The sequence below is a fragment of the Crotalus tigris genome, unplaced genomic scaffold (assembly GCF_016545835.1).
Source record: "Crotalus tigris isolate CLP2741 ecotype Arizona unplaced genomic scaffold, ASM1654583v1 scf7180000017775.1145084777:2100578, whole genome shotgun sequence".
Classification (NCBI taxonomy): domain Eukaryota; kingdom Metazoa; phylum Chordata; class Lepidosauria; order Squamata; family Viperidae; genus Crotalus; species Crotalus tigris.
In genome coordinates this window covers 1,809,128-1,826,661 of record NW_024096626.1, presented here as the reverse complement: position 1 = coordinate 1,826,661, position 17,534 = coordinate 1,809,128, and the positions used below count along the sequence as shown (strand labels likewise).

General features: G+C 41.9%; 1 protein-coding gene across 7 annotated transcripts in view; it reads left to right on the top strand.

The window, feature by feature from the left end:
- SRGAP1 (SLIT-ROBO Rho GTPase activating protein 1) overlaps positions 1-17,534 on the top strand; it is a 219,668-nt gene that overhangs the window by 152,851 nt on the left and 49,283 nt on the right. For all 7 annotated transcript variants that reach the window (XM_039342206.1, XM_039342208.1, XM_039342212.1 and 4 more), the window contains 4 exons: positions 651-872; positions 14,701-14,802; positions 16,011-16,208; positions 16,329-16,413. In XM_039342206.1, the coding sequence (XP_039198140.1) occupies positions 651-872; positions 14,701-14,802; positions 16,011-16,208; positions 16,329-16,413 (607 nt within the window). The remainder of the gene's footprint in view (positions 1-650; positions 873-14,700; positions 14,803-16,010; positions 16,209-16,328; positions 16,414-17,534) is intronic.

Genomic DNA, 17,534 nt, shown 5'->3' with positions numbered 1-17,534 from the left:
AGTAGAGAAATATTCTCAGAAAACAATCCAATTAATGACTGTATTTACAAGACAACTGAAATACATACACAGTAACTTGGAGATTCATTCTGCTAGTTTAGGCAATGTTTTGAACCTAAGTCTGCTAAGCCTGACAATTATTATACAGGGCAATGTAGATTTGAGATATCAAAATAATATTAGAACAATAATAATATATTCTAACTATATTTGATTAGATTTCTAAAAATCTTCAGACAAATAATACTATTGACTAGTATGCCTACCGATAGACTATGCAATAATGTTAGATTAAGTGACATATCTTTCAAATCTCACCGTTATCTGCATACATTAATAAAAGCGATAGAATGATATCTATTAAGATCAATATGACAATTTATCATGAAATTATTGTGAGAAGCATAGAATGCAACATAGTTTTAGTAATTTAGTTTCCATTACATTTCTTCCTTATCCAATAATTATTCCATAATTGTAATTATTATATAGGTCTTTTATTTAACATATTTAATAACATCAGTCATTGATTATTAAATAAACTGCAGAGTTTTATTATGTGGGAATATAGTAGTTGTTGCTTTTAGCTTCTGCGTTGAAATTTTATTTTTATTTCTAAATGTATTTTCTTCTTTTGGCTATTCTGTTAGTGTTGCAATCTTGGATATCATGCAAGCTTGAGCAGAGCCTTAAGAACATATCTCTCTGCAGAATATAACCTTGAAACCTCACGACATGAGGGCTTGGACATCATTGAAAATGCTGTTGACAATCTGGAGCCCCGAAGTGACAAGCAGAGATTCATGGAAATGTATCCTACAGCCTTCTGTCCTCCAATGAAATTTGAGTTTCAACCCCATATGGGTGATGAGGTCAGTAATTGTTGACCAAATGTTTAAATAGTCCCACGCTCAAGACTTCCTATAGTAGACAGTTTATCAAGTTTGGAAGAAGAAGTAAATTCTTCAAGCAGTATATAATTTATAGAGAATAGATATCATTCCATCCTTGTAAAGCCTTCTGTTTTATAGTAATAAGAATACATAATATCCATTTCCTTATTTTCCTGTTATAGAACTCCAAAGAAATCTCTAAAACCATATTTTGTCAAAAGGTAATCCTCGACTTATGACCATCCATTCAGCAACTCTTTGAGCTTACAATTGTGCTGAAAAAATGGACTTATGGCTGGTCCCGAAGCTATAGTGGTTGCACTGCCCTCTCAGTCACACAATCAAAGTCTGAGCTTTGAAAATCCATCCACACTTATGACCACCGAGTGCTTCTCAGCTCCCTGATCTGCCTGTTCTCCAGCATGATGAGTGTAGAATCCACTGGTGGGTAATCTCAGCCCTCCTGCTCAGTTGAGACTAAGTCAGAAATCTGCCACGCCTCCTTGTGGGCTGGACCTTACCCAGTTTTTAACTTAATCTTAGCTCAGCAGGACGCAATTCCTTTGGCTCCTCTGAATTTAGATTAGGTAAAAGCATTTAATTTCCAGATTCTACAAAAAAAAAAATTCTTTAATTCGGCTCCAAATTGCTTGATAGTTTTCAGTCCACTGCATAATCAAAGGCTAGAAAAGGAGTTCTGCCTCGGCCCCAGCGGGCCTTCCAGGCTCCACCCGGGCCATTTTCCAGTCTCGGACTGATTGAGCCTCAAATCGACAGCAGACTCTTCCAGGAGGCATGGGGGCGTTAGCCTCAGCTGGACAACACCCCGCGGAGCTTTCGGAGGCCGGACGGCCTTGCCGAAGCGCGCCATCACCACAAAACCATTGCCGACTTCCCACGCCGATCCGGATCGCAGCGGAGGCTGCACAATGAACCACAAGTGCTTCGTTTTCGGCCCCAGAGGCAAGGAACAAGTAGGAAAACACGTTTCCCCTCAGGATCTTTCAAGACAGGGAAGGCCGGCTGAAATACTAGCGGCTGTTAATTTTGGCGCGGACGCCATTTTGAGAGCCCCGTGAAGCCCTCAGTCAAGGGATTCGGCCTCTCTCCCTCAAAATATTCTGGCTTTCTCTTTATCCTGCCGTGAAAGGCATGGATCAGGGGCAAAATAGATTGCACTGGACTTTGTCTTACAATTGAGACAAAGGTCTACAAAGATCTCCTACTTACACCAGTGTGCTTTCCCAGGACAGGGGATCATTGGCGCGGCCGCCATTTTGGATTCCCCAGTCAGCTCTGTGGCCTATCTCCAAAATAATTGTAAGGCCTCTGGCCTTAGAGAACAATACATCAGGCCTGCCGAGGCATTTCAGGCCCTTCAGGCTTAAGGTCTGGGCTAGAGGATATCTCTTCAAAAGAAGGCCTACCTCAGGGGCCTCAACCTTTGATCATTACACACCTATTCACAAAGGAGGAGGAATTTATTAGAACTATCTGTCCCATTTAACTGCGCAGGGCCTAACAGGTAGTCTTAGGTGTCTATCTGGCTGTCAGCCGTTGCTGTTGCTCAGAGCCCGGGGTTTCCCTCTCTGACAACCAGATCTGCATTCCGCCCCTTCCCTGGATATCTCCTGCCCGGAATATCCAGGTGGCAATGGCAGACAGTGCAACTCCTCAGCCATCACAGGGCTCTTCTGACCCCCCCTCCCCCCGCAGAAAAAAAGTGCAGATCCTCCAATTCGGAAGTGGCGGGGGAAAATCTAAGGCAAAACCCTTGTCCACTAAGAAGCCCTCCAAAACCGCTGAGAGAGAGGCCACGAGGAGACATCAGGGGCTGGAGAAGGAGTTCTCCAGAGCTCAAAGGCTCACTTCCAGTGGTGCAGAAGTGGTTTCCCCTGTTCCACTGGACCGCTCACCATTTGAGCCTCAATTCACGCCTCCCAATGTTGCCCCTAGGGCATGGTCTCCTCGGGGAAACTGGACAGGTCAGTCCCCCTTCCTCCTCTCTTGCAGACATTCGGGATATTTCCCCCTCCCCTACAGCACATCAAGTCCCTAAAGCCACATATACACCTACGGCAGCTGGCATCTACCCTACAGAACAACAGGGGGTGTGGCAGGATCAATTTCAGGCCTTTATGAACCAAGCCTTCTCACAATACATGGCCTCTGCCATGGGTCAACGGCCTTTACAGATGCCACCCCCCCGGCATCTGCCTCAGACAGGGCCCGCTCTGTTCCCCAGTTCGGGCAATTCGGACACATCCTCTCAAGTGGGAGAGGATGACTCCTTGGACTTCGAAACTTCAGACTTGCCCATGTCCAAAGACGAAGAGACAGTTCTGGATCCGTCCCTGACATCCGGCCTCTTTGATCCTTTTCTATTCAGGTCACTGTTATTGAAGGCCTGTACTTCGGTCAACATTACTCCTGAGCAGGACCCTAAGCCAGCGACCACCACCACCCAGGACTCGAACCCTCTGTTCTCAGAGCTGGTGGTCGAGGAGAAGCAGATTCCCTGCCCGCCTTTCTTCCGCAACACAGTGGAAAAGCAATGGGCTTCCCTAGGCACTCTTCCTAACCCTAGCGGGACTGAGAAAAAACTTTTCAACGTCTCTTCCTCTTTCTCTTCCCTCCTGGAGGTACCGCTTGTGGACAGCCCCCTAACCTCCTTGTTTTCTTTCTCCACCATACCAGGGGACATGGCAGAGGCCCTGAAAGCGGAGGAAAAGAGATTTGAATTTTCCCCCTGTGGAGCTCATCAAGCCTCGGCATGGTCAGTCAGGGCGGCGACATCATCATCTTTTTTCACCAGGTTGTCCATCATGGCTCCATGAGCTCCAGGCACTTATTCCCTCTGACCAGGTGCGAGCACACCAGACATTGGGCAAATTAGTCACAGCATCAGATTACGTGGCAGACGCATCACTCCACTCTGCCAGGTACTCCGCCAGATCCATTGCGGCCATCATCTCGTCTCGCAGACTTCTCTGGCTAAAACAGTGGTGGGCCGACCGGAAGTCCAAGTGATGCTTGGCAACTGCCCCTTATAGCAGCACTCACCTTTTCGGCCCTGTTCTCGAGCCATATCTGACAGAGGGAAAGGACAAGTGCAAGGTGCTTGCACATCCTTCCAGGAGGGCGGACAGGAAGCCACAGCAAGATTTCCGAAGGCAGTCCTTTCGAGCCAGGGCTGCCTGGGACTGGAGACAGCCCTTTCGGGCCGGACCGTCCTGGGATTGGTCCCGTAACTCGCGACCCTTCCTCCCCAGACAGGATCGCCAACAGAACCTCTAGAACCCCAGAGGCAGGTCCCAGTACCAGACCAAACGGCCCTTTTGGGGCTCCGGAGGCCGTCCGTATGGACGAAACAAGTGACTCCAGGGAGATGTCTCCCATAGGGGGTCGTCTATCCCTATTCAGTGACACTTGGGAGGCCACCACCACAGACTCATGGGTGATAGATACCGTTTGACAAGGCCTTGCCCTGGAGTTCTTATCCATACCTCCAGTGCGCTTCCTAGCGTGCCCCAACATAAGAAACGCCACTAAGGCAGGACTCATGTCCACGGCCATCTCCCATCTTCTAGAGATAGAGGCCATCGAGCCAGTGCCCACAGAACAGAAGGGACAGGCGTTTTACTCCATTCTGTTCGTGGTACCAAAGGCCTCGGGGGGCTGGAGTGCAATATTGGACTTGAAAGGACTAAACTACTTCTTGGCCTACAAGCAGTTCACGATGCAGACTCTCAAGTCCATCCTGGCCAGGATCAGGAGGGGGGATTTCCTGTTCTCCATAGACCTAATGGAAGCTTACCTTCACATCCCGATCCTCCCCGAACACTGCAAATTCCTCCAATTTTGTTGCGCGCACTGGCATTTTCAGTACAAAGTGCTCCCATTTTGCCTTTCCTTGGCCCCATGGGTGTTCACAAAGATCTTAGCGGTATTAGCCGCCCATCTGAGAATGATCCCAGTGCGCGTTCAATGCTATCCTTATCCAATCCCTTCCGTTCGGCCCAGTCGGACCTGGAAATCACCATCAGGACTCTTCAAGATCACGGATTCTCTGTGAACTTCCAGAAGAGCCACACAGTCCCCTCAACTCGCCTCCTCACCTGGGGGCGGTCATAGACTCAAATCTGTGCGAGGTCTTCCTCTCCCAGGAATGCCGGAACAGCATCTGGATCCTTATCCACCATGTTCGGCGAGAGAAGGTAGTTCCCCTAGTCCAACTGTCTCAACTACTGGGGAAGATGGTCTCCTATATGGGGATCGTTCCATGGGCCAGACTTCATTCCATAGAACTCCAGTGGTTCCTTCTCCCTTTCCAGAAGCGGAACATGAGTTCTTCCACCAGGAGGGTGAGGATCCCATGCCGGACACTGTCATCTCTTCTGTGGTGGACCTCATCGGCAATGGCCAAGGGCTCCCTCTTCAAGGAGCCTGCCAGGCTCACCTTCACCACAGACCCTAGTCTGCTTGGCTGGGGAGCTCACCTCCAGACGCATCCAGCCCAGGGTCAATGGTCCTGTTCGGACTTGAGCCACAACATAAACTGGCTAGAACTCAGGGCCAATCACCTGGCACTCTGCCACTTCTCCACCATAGTAGCGGGGCAGCACGTACTGATATTGACAGACAACGTGGCAGCGAAGGCACACATGAACAGGCAGGGAGGGACACAATCCAAGTCCCTTATGCTCGAAGCCCACAGTCTGGGCTCTTGGGCAGAGGCCAATTTGGGATCCATCAAAGCAGAGCATATATCGGTGGAGGTGAACCATCAAGCAGACTCCCTGAGCAGGTCTATGGTGGACCACTCAGAGTGGCGCCTGGACCCAGTTCTGTTCAGGGAGATCTCGGACAGATTCAGCCAACCCCAGTCGGACTTCTTTGCCTCCCCGAACAACTCCCAACTGCCCATCACCAGGTTCCCATCCCCAGGGTCAGAGGGAATGGATGCTCTTCGCAGCAAGTGTCCCGGGGGGCTGCTGTACGCATTCCCTCCCCTTCCACTTATTCCAGCAACCGTCCGCAAGCTACTTCAGGAGCAGGCAGAGGTCATCTTGGTTGTTCCACACTGGCCAAGACGCCCGTGGTTTGCCGACCTTTTGGAACTTTCCATCTCCCGCCATGGAGGATTCCTCCAGACCGCATCTCCCTCAGCCAGGGGGCCCTTCAACACCCGGATCCCCAGTGGCTCCAGTTGGCCGCCTGGCACTTGAACGGAGAAATTTAGCTAGACAATCCTATTCATCCAGGGTGATCTCTGTGATCCAAGCTTCCAGATGCCCTTTGACTAATATGATGCCATGTGGAGAAATTTCTGCATCTGGTGCACTAGGCACCACTCCAACCACTTTGTGTCACCATTCCCAACATTCTAGATTATCTATTGGAGGGTATGGATAAGGGGTTAACACCCAACACTATCCGCAAACAGGTAGCGGCCTTATCCACGGTTCTTACCTGTGACAATCTGGTCCCTTTAGCCCAGCATCCAGTAGTAAGCTCCTTTCACAAGGGGGCGACTAACACCATGCCACCGGTGGTTCGTCACTATCCCTCTTGGGACCTGCCATGGGTGCTACAAGCGCTAATTTCAACGCCGTTTGAACCTATCAGGTCTTGTTCCTTAAGACTACTTTCTCTGAAAGTGGCCTTCTTGATTGCAGTCACGTCAGCCAGGCGTATTTCAGAGCTAGCTGCCCTTTCAGTTAGGAGTGACCTGTGAACCTTTTATGATGACAGGGTAGTGCTTTGTTTAGACCCATCTTTCATTCCGAAGGTCAATACCTGGTTCCATAGGTCCCAAGAGTTGGTACTTCCGGACTTTTGTCCCAATCCATCTCATAGACTGGAAAGAGAGTGGCATAAACTAGACATACGCGGGGCTCTGCGTTATTATGTGAAACGAACCTCTGCCTTTTATAAGTCAGAGGCCTTGTTCGTGTCATTTCAACCTTCTTCCATGGGTCAGAAGGTTTCCTCTTCGATCATTGGAAGGTGAATTAGGGCATGCATTGCCCATGCTTATCTTTCTCAATCCCTACCGGTCCCTGGACACATCACTGCCCACTCCACTTGCAGTGCAGCTACGTCTGCGGCCTGGTCTATCCAGGCGTCCATTGAGGAAATCTGCAAGGCGGCAACTTGGTCCTCACCTTCCTCCTTTATCAGCATTAGAAGCTGGACAAGTTTGCCTCTGCGGATGCTTCATTTGGCCGGAGGGTGTTGCAACAAGTGATTTCTTCCGGTGAGACACAAGCCCAGACTAGTTCCCCCCCCTGTAGGAACATGAGCGGCTTTGGTATGTCCCACCAGTGGATTCTACACTCATCATGCTGGAGAAGGGGTATTGTCTTACCTGAATGCCTTTTCTCAGCATGATGATGTAGAACCCACACCCTCCCTTAAAGGCCATCTGAGCCTGTGTCAGTGTAAGAGGAGCCAATGCATCTGACTTCGTCATGTTTTGCTTTGTCAAAAAACTGGGTAAGGTCCAGCCCACAAGGAGGCGTGGCAGATTTCTGACTTAGTCTCAACTGAGCAGGAAGGCTGAGATTACCCACCAGTGGATTCTACATCATCATGCTGAGAAAAGGCGTTCAAGTAAGACAACGCCCCTTTTCTCCCATCTCTGTCTTGGGGTGCCCCGCACACTACCACATACCACTCTACTTACTCTTGGCCTAGCCTTCTTCTGGCAAAGCCTCTCAAAGTACCAGAAGCTTCCAATGTGTTGAAACCTAGAGATCCCGTCTCACAATTGCACAATTTTTATTTTGGTTGCTAAGATTAAATTAATATATTTTTTTTGTTTTTAAGCTTATAATTTGGTCCTGTAAATAAGTGCAGTAACCCTAGCTCTGGAACCATTCCATTAGTGATAGTACTTATTTCCCCAAAGATTTTATGTCCAGAGATTATGACTTTATCCCATTCCACCACAAATGAAAAAATGACCCCTTTTTTGACAATCTTTCCAGCGTACGGAAGAATAAACTTGATATATATATGTGCCAATCTAACAGAAATCAAGTATCAATGATGTAATCTTCTACTGCAATTCTTGCATTGAGGCTAAAGTGAATCCACAGTTTCCATAACTTCTGTGAATTTGTCTCCTTTATGGCATTACCAAGATCAGTATCCCAAGCTTCCTTTAAACCATATTGGTGGATCTCCTATTTCTGATTGCAGAGATAACCTATACATTTTTAAAATTGTTCCTTTGGCTTGTTCTAAATATTATCACATCCTGTGCCAAGCGCATTGGACTACAAGTGTACTCCATAGCTTTCAGTCTACAGCTGCAGTCTCCGCATCCTTCAATTTAAAGTTGATGTTTTTCAGATCTTGAAATGTTTGGCACCAGATTTGCTTTGAACTTCCTCTTTTTCTCCAACCATCTGGTGGTATCCAATTGATTGTGGTCTTTGGTGGACATTGCTCACTCATGTGCAGCACATGTCTAGCAAAGTGCATTCTTAATAATAAGTGGATCCTAAGCCCTAACTGTGATGCTTAATAATATTTTAACAAGTTGGACGTACCCCAGCCTCCATTTCTGAGGGCTACATAAAATCCTTTTATTTGCTCTCAGTTTTTCCCATGAAAACAGAAGTTTCTTTTCTTCTTTTCACCAATTACCATTGGTAGGCATTGAAATAAAAAATTAAGCCATGCAATAATTTTCATTTTTATCACTGCAATTTTCCCAAAAATATTGAAATGTTTTAAAGTCCTATTTTTCATTTCTTTTTTTAATTTCTTCCATATTGGTACATAATTATTTGTAAAGAGTTTATTAATATTTTAGTAATATTGATTCCTAAATATTTTAAAGATTTATATACTATTGGAATCCCTAAAATTTAAATTTTCCTTTTGAGTTTTTTTAGAATATATAAAAAACATCAAATGTGATTTATGAAAATTAACTGATAGACCTGACACCTCTGCAAATACCTCTAACTTCTTAATATAGCTAGCTGAATGAGGATCATATAACAATAATAATGATGATAATAACAATAACAATTATTATTATTATTATTATTATTATTATTTATTTACAAATATTTATATGCTGCCCAATCCCAAAGGACTCAGGGCGGCGTACAAAGTTAAAAACAGTCATAAAACAATAAAATAATCCAGTCATACCACGAGTCCGATCATATCCCGGCCCCCCGGGGACATCAGCCCCAGGCCTGCCGGAACAGGAGAGTTTTAACGGCTTTCTTAAAGGCCGGCAGGGTGGGAGTAGTTCGAACCTCGGGGGGAAGTTGATTCCACCAGGTCAGAGCCACCACAGAAAAGGCCCTTCCCCGAGGGCCCGCCAGCCGACATTGTCTGGCCGACGGGACCTGAAGGAGGCCCAGTCTATGGGACCTCACCGGTCTCTGGGAGCTGTGCGGCAGAATGCGGTCCTGTAAGTAACCTGGCCCTATGCCATGAAGGGCTTTGAAGGTGATAACCAACACCTTGAATTGCGTCCGGAGACCCACAGGAAGCCAGTGCAGCTCGCGGAGGATAGGTGACACGTGGGCGTACCTTGGCGCGCCCACAATCGCTCTCGCGGCTGCTTTCTGAACCAACTGCAGCCTCCGAACGCCCTTCAAGGGTAGCCCCATGTAGAGCGCGTTACAGTAATCCAGTCTTGAGGTGACAAGGGCATGAGTGACTGTGAGTAAAGCCTCCCGGTCCAAATAAGGCCGCAACTGGTGCACTAGGCGAACCTGTGCAAAGGTCCCCCTGGCCACAGCCGATAGATGTTGTTCCAGATTTAGCTGTGAGTCCAGGAGGACACCCAAGTTGCGTGCCTGCACTGAGGGAGGTAAATTTGCCCCCCCCCAGGACTAAAGATGGACCATCCAGTTGGCCTTTGGGAGGCAAGACCCAGAGCCACTCGGTCTTGTCAGGGTTGAGTCTAAGCCTGTTCACCCCCATCCAGACCCTCACATAAGTTGGAAGGGACCTTGGAGGTCTTCTAGTCCAACCCCCTGCTCAGGCAGGAAACCCTATATCATTTCAGACAAATAGTTGTTCAGTCTCTTCGTAAAAACTTCCTGTAAGGACCCACTTCAATCCACATCTTAAGAAAGCAGAACTCTTGGAAACAGTTTCTTCCAACAAGAACTTTTATTAAGAGAAATTGATAGCAGGCATGATAGACAGGATCTGAGAGAGTTCCTTACAAATCAATGTTTTAAAGTGTCCCTAAGCAGCCCCCACCCCGCAGTTCTTCCGGGCGATTCAGACTGGCAGATTTCTAGGTGTTAAATCCAGGAAAGATAACATCAATCCGGTTTCATTGTACATGATCATTCAACAGCTCCTCACACATTATTTTGATGATGGATAAATAAACCAGATTCCGGAGGCTGCATCTTTTCACACACACCCTTCCTAGCTGGCTGGTAAGGAGGAGAAGTTCAGAGGGGCATAGGATAAAAGGCTAATGGTTACATTGTGATGGTTAGCAGACCCGAGGCGGATAAACAAAAGGTTGTTTTGTAGTGAATAGAGGAAGTAAAAGTAATAAAACCTTCATGCATACTCCCCCTCCCCCTTATGCATATGGCAGAATTCAGGAGAGGGTAAGAATTGGTTTTTTAGATCAGATACATAGAAAGGAAATATAGCTGGATCCTGACACTTCTGTGTTGGAGCATTCACAACTTCTGGAGGCAGGTTGTTCCACTAATTAATTGTTCTAACTGTCAGGAAATTTCTCCTTAGTTCTAGGTTGCTTCTCTCTTTGGTTAGTTTCCATCCATTGCTTCTTGTCTTGCCTTCAGGTCCTTTGGAGAATAGCTTGACTCCCTCTTCTTTGTGGTAATCCCTGAGATATTGGAACACTGCTATCATGTCACCCCTAGTCCTTCTTTTCATTAAACTAGACATAACCAATTCCAGCAACCATTTTTTATATGTTTTAGCCTCCAGTCACCTGATCATCTTTGTTGCTCTTCCCTGTCTCAACATCTTTTTTACATTGTGGTGACCAAAACTGGATGCAGTATTCCAAGTGTGGCCTTACCAAGGCGTTATAAAGTGGTATTAACACTTCACGTGATCTTGATTCTATCCCTCTGTTAATGGAGCCTAGCACTGTGTTGGCTTTTTTGGCAGCTGCAGCACACTGCTGGCTCATATTTAAGTTATTGTCCACTAGGATTCCGAGATCCCTCTCACAGTTACTACTATTGAGCAAGGTACCACCTATACTGTACCTTTGCATTTGGTTTTTCTTGCCTAAATGTAGAACCTTACTTTTTTCACCATTGAATTTCATTTTGTTAGAAGCGCCCAATGTTCGAGTTTGTCAAGATAATTCTGTACCTTAAGCCTATCTTGTGGAGTGTTGGCTATTCCTGACAGCTTGGTGTCGTCTGCAAATTTGATGAGTTCCCCATCTATCCCCTTATCCAAATCATTGATGAAGATGTTGAAAAGCACTGGGTTCAGAACAGAGCCCTGGGGCACCCCACTACACACTTCCCTCCATGTAGATGCAGTTCCATTGAGGACCACATGCTGAGTACAGCCAGTCCGCAGCTTTGAATCCATCTGGTGGTGATGCTGTCTAACCCACATTTTTCTATCTTATCAAGTAGTAGGTTGTGGTCTACTTTATCAAATTTGAGAAAGTCGAGTTCATATCATCTGCAAGTAGATTTATCCCGTTAATCTGATTATTGGATCTAAGTGCTATTGGCTGCAGCTCTGTAGCTAAACTGAATAGTAAAGGTAGGTGATAAAGGACAACCTTGCCTGTTAACTCTTAAAATCATGATAGGTCTGAGTCATAACTGTTAAGTATTATCTGGGCTTTATGAGCATTTTCACACTTATAACTGCTGCAGCATCCCCATGGTCATGTAATTTACATTTGGATACTTGTTAGCTCACATTTATGATGGTTGCTGTATCTCAGAGTCATGTGATCCCCTTTTACAACCGTCTGACAAGCAAAGTCAATGTGGAAGCCAGGTTTACTTAACAACCGTGTTACTAATTTAACAACTGCAGTGATTCACTTAGCAACAGTAGCAAGAGTAGTTGTAAAATGGGGCAAAACTCACTTAACAAATTTATCAGCAACATAAATTTACGGCTCAATTGTGGTCGTAAGTTGAGGATTACCTGTAATCACTTTTTAATCAGTTAGCTAACAGTTTAGTGTACAGCTTATAATCTTTACTAAGAAAGAAAATGGGCTTATAAAATGCCAAACCCAAAATCTTTATCCAATTTAAGGATCAAAATTATCTTATGACTACAATTGGGACCTCGGTTTCTGTCGCTAAGCAAGGTGGTTGTTAAGTGAGTTGTGCCTGATTTTACAACCTTTTTTGCTGTGTTAAGTGAATCATGAATCATTAAGAGATGCCAGTTGCTCCCATTAACTTTGCTTGTTGGAAGCAAATTTGTTTGAAATACCATCTAATCCAATTTTAATATAATTTGCTAATAAATTGCTAATTTCTAAATAAAACTTATTTGATTTTTTAAATCATGCTCTCTCATGCTAACATTGAACCTATTTGTTGTATACATTAACATAGCCACAGGAGGTTTAAATGGTTTGATGTAAATAACATCCTTTTCCTCTTAATCGGATCTCCCAGATCTCTAACATATAAAGAAATAATTTTACACTGTTCCCCCATTGTCTATATCTTTTAGAATGTCTCTATCTAATTTCTCTATGGAGTTAAGATTATCAGAAAATTATTGAAAGCTCTTTCCCCACCAAAATCTATTGAAAAATTGCCTGATATTATGAAGGGTTTATATAGCAATAGTATTCTTTTGCTTCCTCCACCTTACCTTATCCTCTTTAAAAATCCTATCTCATTTAGATAAATAGCAAAAAAAATCTAAGAGGTGACTTATTTACTGAGATTCCTCCTTCCCCATACCAGCCAATAAACTCCCCAATTAATTGAATGGTTGCTTAGCCATAGTTTTACCTGGATTATTATTTTATTACTCTTATTTATTTAATTCTGTCCTTTTTCCCCTTCCTCTAACCTACGAATTCAAAAATAACAATATAGTCAATATAATTTCTTTTACTCCACAGAATTCCTTTTGTGGAAACTATGTTAATTTTTGTATATATACAAGTACATGCTGAAGCACTTATACTGCTAACCCATTTTTACAGATATAAAATGGAGATACTGCCATTTAGTGTTTTTTGGAAAATACTATTTATGCTGCAGTCACTCAAGTAGCAAAAATTCATAGTTTGATCCTTTTAATTGACCTAACAAGTATATTCCACATTCTGGTTCTGGCTATTTTTGATTCACGATATTATCATTTATATACTACTTTTGATATACAGAGAAACTGCTATTCTCTTCAAATATCACAATTTCTTATTTAGATAAAATTTAAACAATATTTTTGTTTGCATCTAGATATTTATTGTGATTTCTTTTTCTTAGTTTCTAGCTTTCATTCATCTGAGGAAAGAGTTGGTAGCCTAAGAGCCAGTATTATTTCTAGAGACACTACAATATTGCCATGGAAATTATATCAAAAATACTGCTCATTAACGTTTTGTGTAGAACTTAATTTATTAGATACTCTATGCAAATCAGAGACCAGAAAAATCATTCACTATTGTCTATTCAACTGTACCACAAGATTGGTAATCTTTTTGTTACTGGTAGTTGGCCAAATACAAAGGTTTCTCATTTCTTTGTGGTAGTTCAATTCTGTGAAATTGTATCAGACACTAAATTAGTGAATAGTGAAACATCAGCTAAGAACATGCACAATTTTTCATCACTCTGCATGACTGTGAAAATACCATGAATATTGATTTTGAAATTGCAAATAAATGTTGCAAATTTGCAAATGTAGAACTATAAATAATGAGAATCAACTGTAGATTGCAACCTATAAGTAAAGGAAGAGAAAAGTTGCTTTTATATGTTTCCTATATTATTCAAACTTCTTCAGAGTGCTTCAGAATCATTCAAAACTAATCATTGAAAAAGATTTTTTCTATTTGTAGATATTTAAGATGCATTCTAGAATGAACAATTGCTTCATTTTATCTTCGATCATTTCTTGGTCAGACATAGTGTACTCAGTACATTGGGAAAGCCATATGTTACCAAGGGTTGCCATGTTTTAAGCAGATCTGAGAATCAAGCTTCTGGCAATTCAGTCAGCCCACCTGTTCCAGTTGTGGTATTTGCGCCTACTGTATAATTAATACCAGTTTGCCAACATCCAGACATCCGTGGTGATCAGCACCATAGTTTTTTTTTCTTAATGTCTCATATGTAAGCATCTACAGCAATTTTCATGTTCTCATATTCATAATGACATGTGTGATATCTAATTATCCACAAGAATATTCATTTAATATAGTCTTATAGACTTTTAATTAAAGGAAAATTATTAGTATCATATATTTTATTCTGTGTCTTGATGATTGAAATTTTGATCTATTATGCAAAGCAGCAATAGCAATAGGACTTCAGCTTATATATTGCTTTGTAGTGCTTTACGGCCCTCTTTAAGCAGTTTACAGAGTCAGCATATTGCCCTCAACAATCTGGATCCTCATTTTACCAACCTCAGAAGGATGGAAGGCTGGGTCAACCTTGAACCTGTGAAAATCGAACTGCTGGCAGTCAGCAGAATTAGCCAGCAATACTGCATTCTAACCACTGTGCCACCACAGCAGAATTGTAGGAGCCCATTACAACTGAGCACTTTTTTTCCTTCTCTTTTCACATGATTTCTCAGTTTTTCCTGCTTTTTTAAGGTTTCTCAAGTCAGTGCCCAACAGCCAGTTCAAGGAGAATTCATGCTTAGATATCAGCAACTTCAGTCTCGACTAACAACTTTGAAAATTGAAAATGAAGAGGTAAGATTTGTAATAAGGGTAGCATATCCTTCTCTTTTATGCCCTACAGATTCATTTCATACTTTGCAGCCATATTGTTTCTTTGTAATAAACTTTTCAATAAACCTTATTAGATTAGAATAATACTGTTTATCAAATTGGTTTCTAAAACTGCCCACGCAATTTAGAAAAAAAGTTAATAATCATCTGTATACAGATACTATATAAAGAATGAAATGGCAAGTCCATGTCCCAAGGGTGTACAAATAAATACAAAACAAGAAAATAATAGATTTTGGGACAATTCATCTTTTTTCTAGTACCACAACACTTGGCTTATTAGTGATTTAAATGATACACTTGCTAAAATGGAGTCACAGAATTTGACTCCAAAATATTTTGCAAATCTCTATTACTATAGATTTTTTAAATTGCATTCCTCTTCCAGTAGTGATTTTGCTGTATAGAAATCATATGGACCATTCTGGAATTAATGCAGCTTCATCGTGCAAAAGTGGTGTGTTAACTTTTCTCACCTATTTTAACTGTTTTAGGAAAATGGGATAACATAGAGGACATAAGACTATGGTCTCTTATTTGCCATCTATCATTAACCAGGCTGAATGCTCATCTACAGAGCTCCCTTTTCAAATTATTTTATATTTAAAATGGTTCCACAAAACTGAGCAAAATGGAATATTTTAGCAATCTATGGGTGGGGGGGGGGAACTCTGCCTGAGAAGGAGAAAGAACGTCAGCAGAAACTCATCCTAAGTCTCTGAATCTCAGCACTATACTGTAAAACTGTAGTGCTTAATGAGTTGCTCTCAGGAAATAATCCACTCTTACTTTCTTTGAAAGTACTTCCTATTTGTTCCACATTTTCCTATGTGCTACTATAGAAATAATGTCTGATATTCATTGCAGTGTAGTCTCTGAAAAGAATTTAATTCTCACAAGAAACAGCAATACAGTATACTTCTGAAATAAACTGAAATAAACAAACTATAATTTGAAGGCTATAATTTGATTTGTTAATTGCTTTTGGTTTTGTTTTAGTGAAACTTCATATTTCTTAGTGAAACCTCATATTTCTTACGTTCACATCCTATAGTTCGATCAGAGATGAATTATCAGAGGATTGATTTCATTCAACCCTTTTCCATTCTCATTCTGAAATAAATTTTGATGTGCCTTTATGTTTGATGAAATGGACTTGTTAACCCCAGGTTAAGAAGACAACAGAAGCTACTTTACAGACAATACAAGATATGGTCACCATTGAAGACTATGATGTTTCTGAATGCTTCCAACACAGTCGTTCGACTGAGTCTGTCAAGTCAACAGTTTCTGAGACCTACCTGAGCAAGCCTAGCATAGCTAAAAGAAGAGCTAACCAGCAGGAGACTGAACAGTTTTATTTCATGGTATGTCGGATGTTTTACATACTGTGTAATGTGACCTGATTGTAGTTGTTTTGTTCCCTGAAATCCCACTAATTTTGATTACAAATATTCAGATAAGAAATACAGATTCTGTCTCTGCAGAAATTCAGAGAGTACTTGGAAGGAAGCAATCTTATCACGAAGCTTCAGGCAAAACATGATTCACTGCAGCAGACACTTGAAGAAGGTAAATTATTCAAAATACATTACAGACATATATTGAACATTAGGATTTGGACAGTTATTATAGGTAACATAGGTTTCTGCTACATAGAATTTTCTTATTAAATATCAAAAGCAAACTCAGAGAATACCAATAATCCAACAATTCAACTTTGAGCTGCATATTTTCTTCACTATTGCAATATATTTAAATAATAATTGTAATTTATGTCCCTTTTATTTGTTATGCTAAGTAGTTCTGCTTGTTTGGGGTTTAGCATGATGCATAAGCTCATGTTTTATAGTTTGTAAGCTATGATTCCTTTTTAATAAGGGATCATGCTAAACCAAGGGGAAGTAAACCAAAAGTCATATTACAATTTAATATTGCTTGCAAATGGTGTCTCATAACATAGCAAACAGTATACACTTAAATAAGGGAAAAACATCCCAAACCACAAACACAAAATAAAACTAATCTTGTTTTTTTATTTATTGAAAATTTACATTTTCTTTTCTTTGTTTTAATAAACCAATTAATAATTATTGCAGTAAAGGTATTAAACCTCTAATAGACAGGAGGAGATAGAAAAAAAGAAATTTTGGTAGAATTAGCCAACCGACTGTGCAAGGCCATTTAGTGTCCAATTTACTGTGTGAATTGTTTTACATTATAATTCCTAAGAATCAAGATATTGCTCTAACATTACTTTGCATCTTCTGCATCCCTGAAGGCTCAAACAGTGACTCATAATGAATAGAATTCATTATAAACTTTCTGGGCAAAAGCATGGTGCTGCTACTTTGTTCATTATATTATTGAGAAAGCATATCTTTCATTACAAATGTGCTCCAGCAGAGTAATTCTTCAAACAGTGGGATTTCATGCATTATCATGAATCACAGAAAATCTCATATTTAAATGGGATTCTTAATAATGCTGTTCCAAATGTGTAAAAATCAAGTTTAAAAGAAAATTTCTATTACCCACATAATTTAATATTTAACTGTATTGTCTGCCGATGTGTTATGATTCTGTATAGGGATATCTGCTATTAAGATCAGTTTATATGAATTTTTAAAAAATTAAATTTCTGCTTTTAAGACCAGTTCATTGGACCTTACTATATATGATTGTATTGCTTT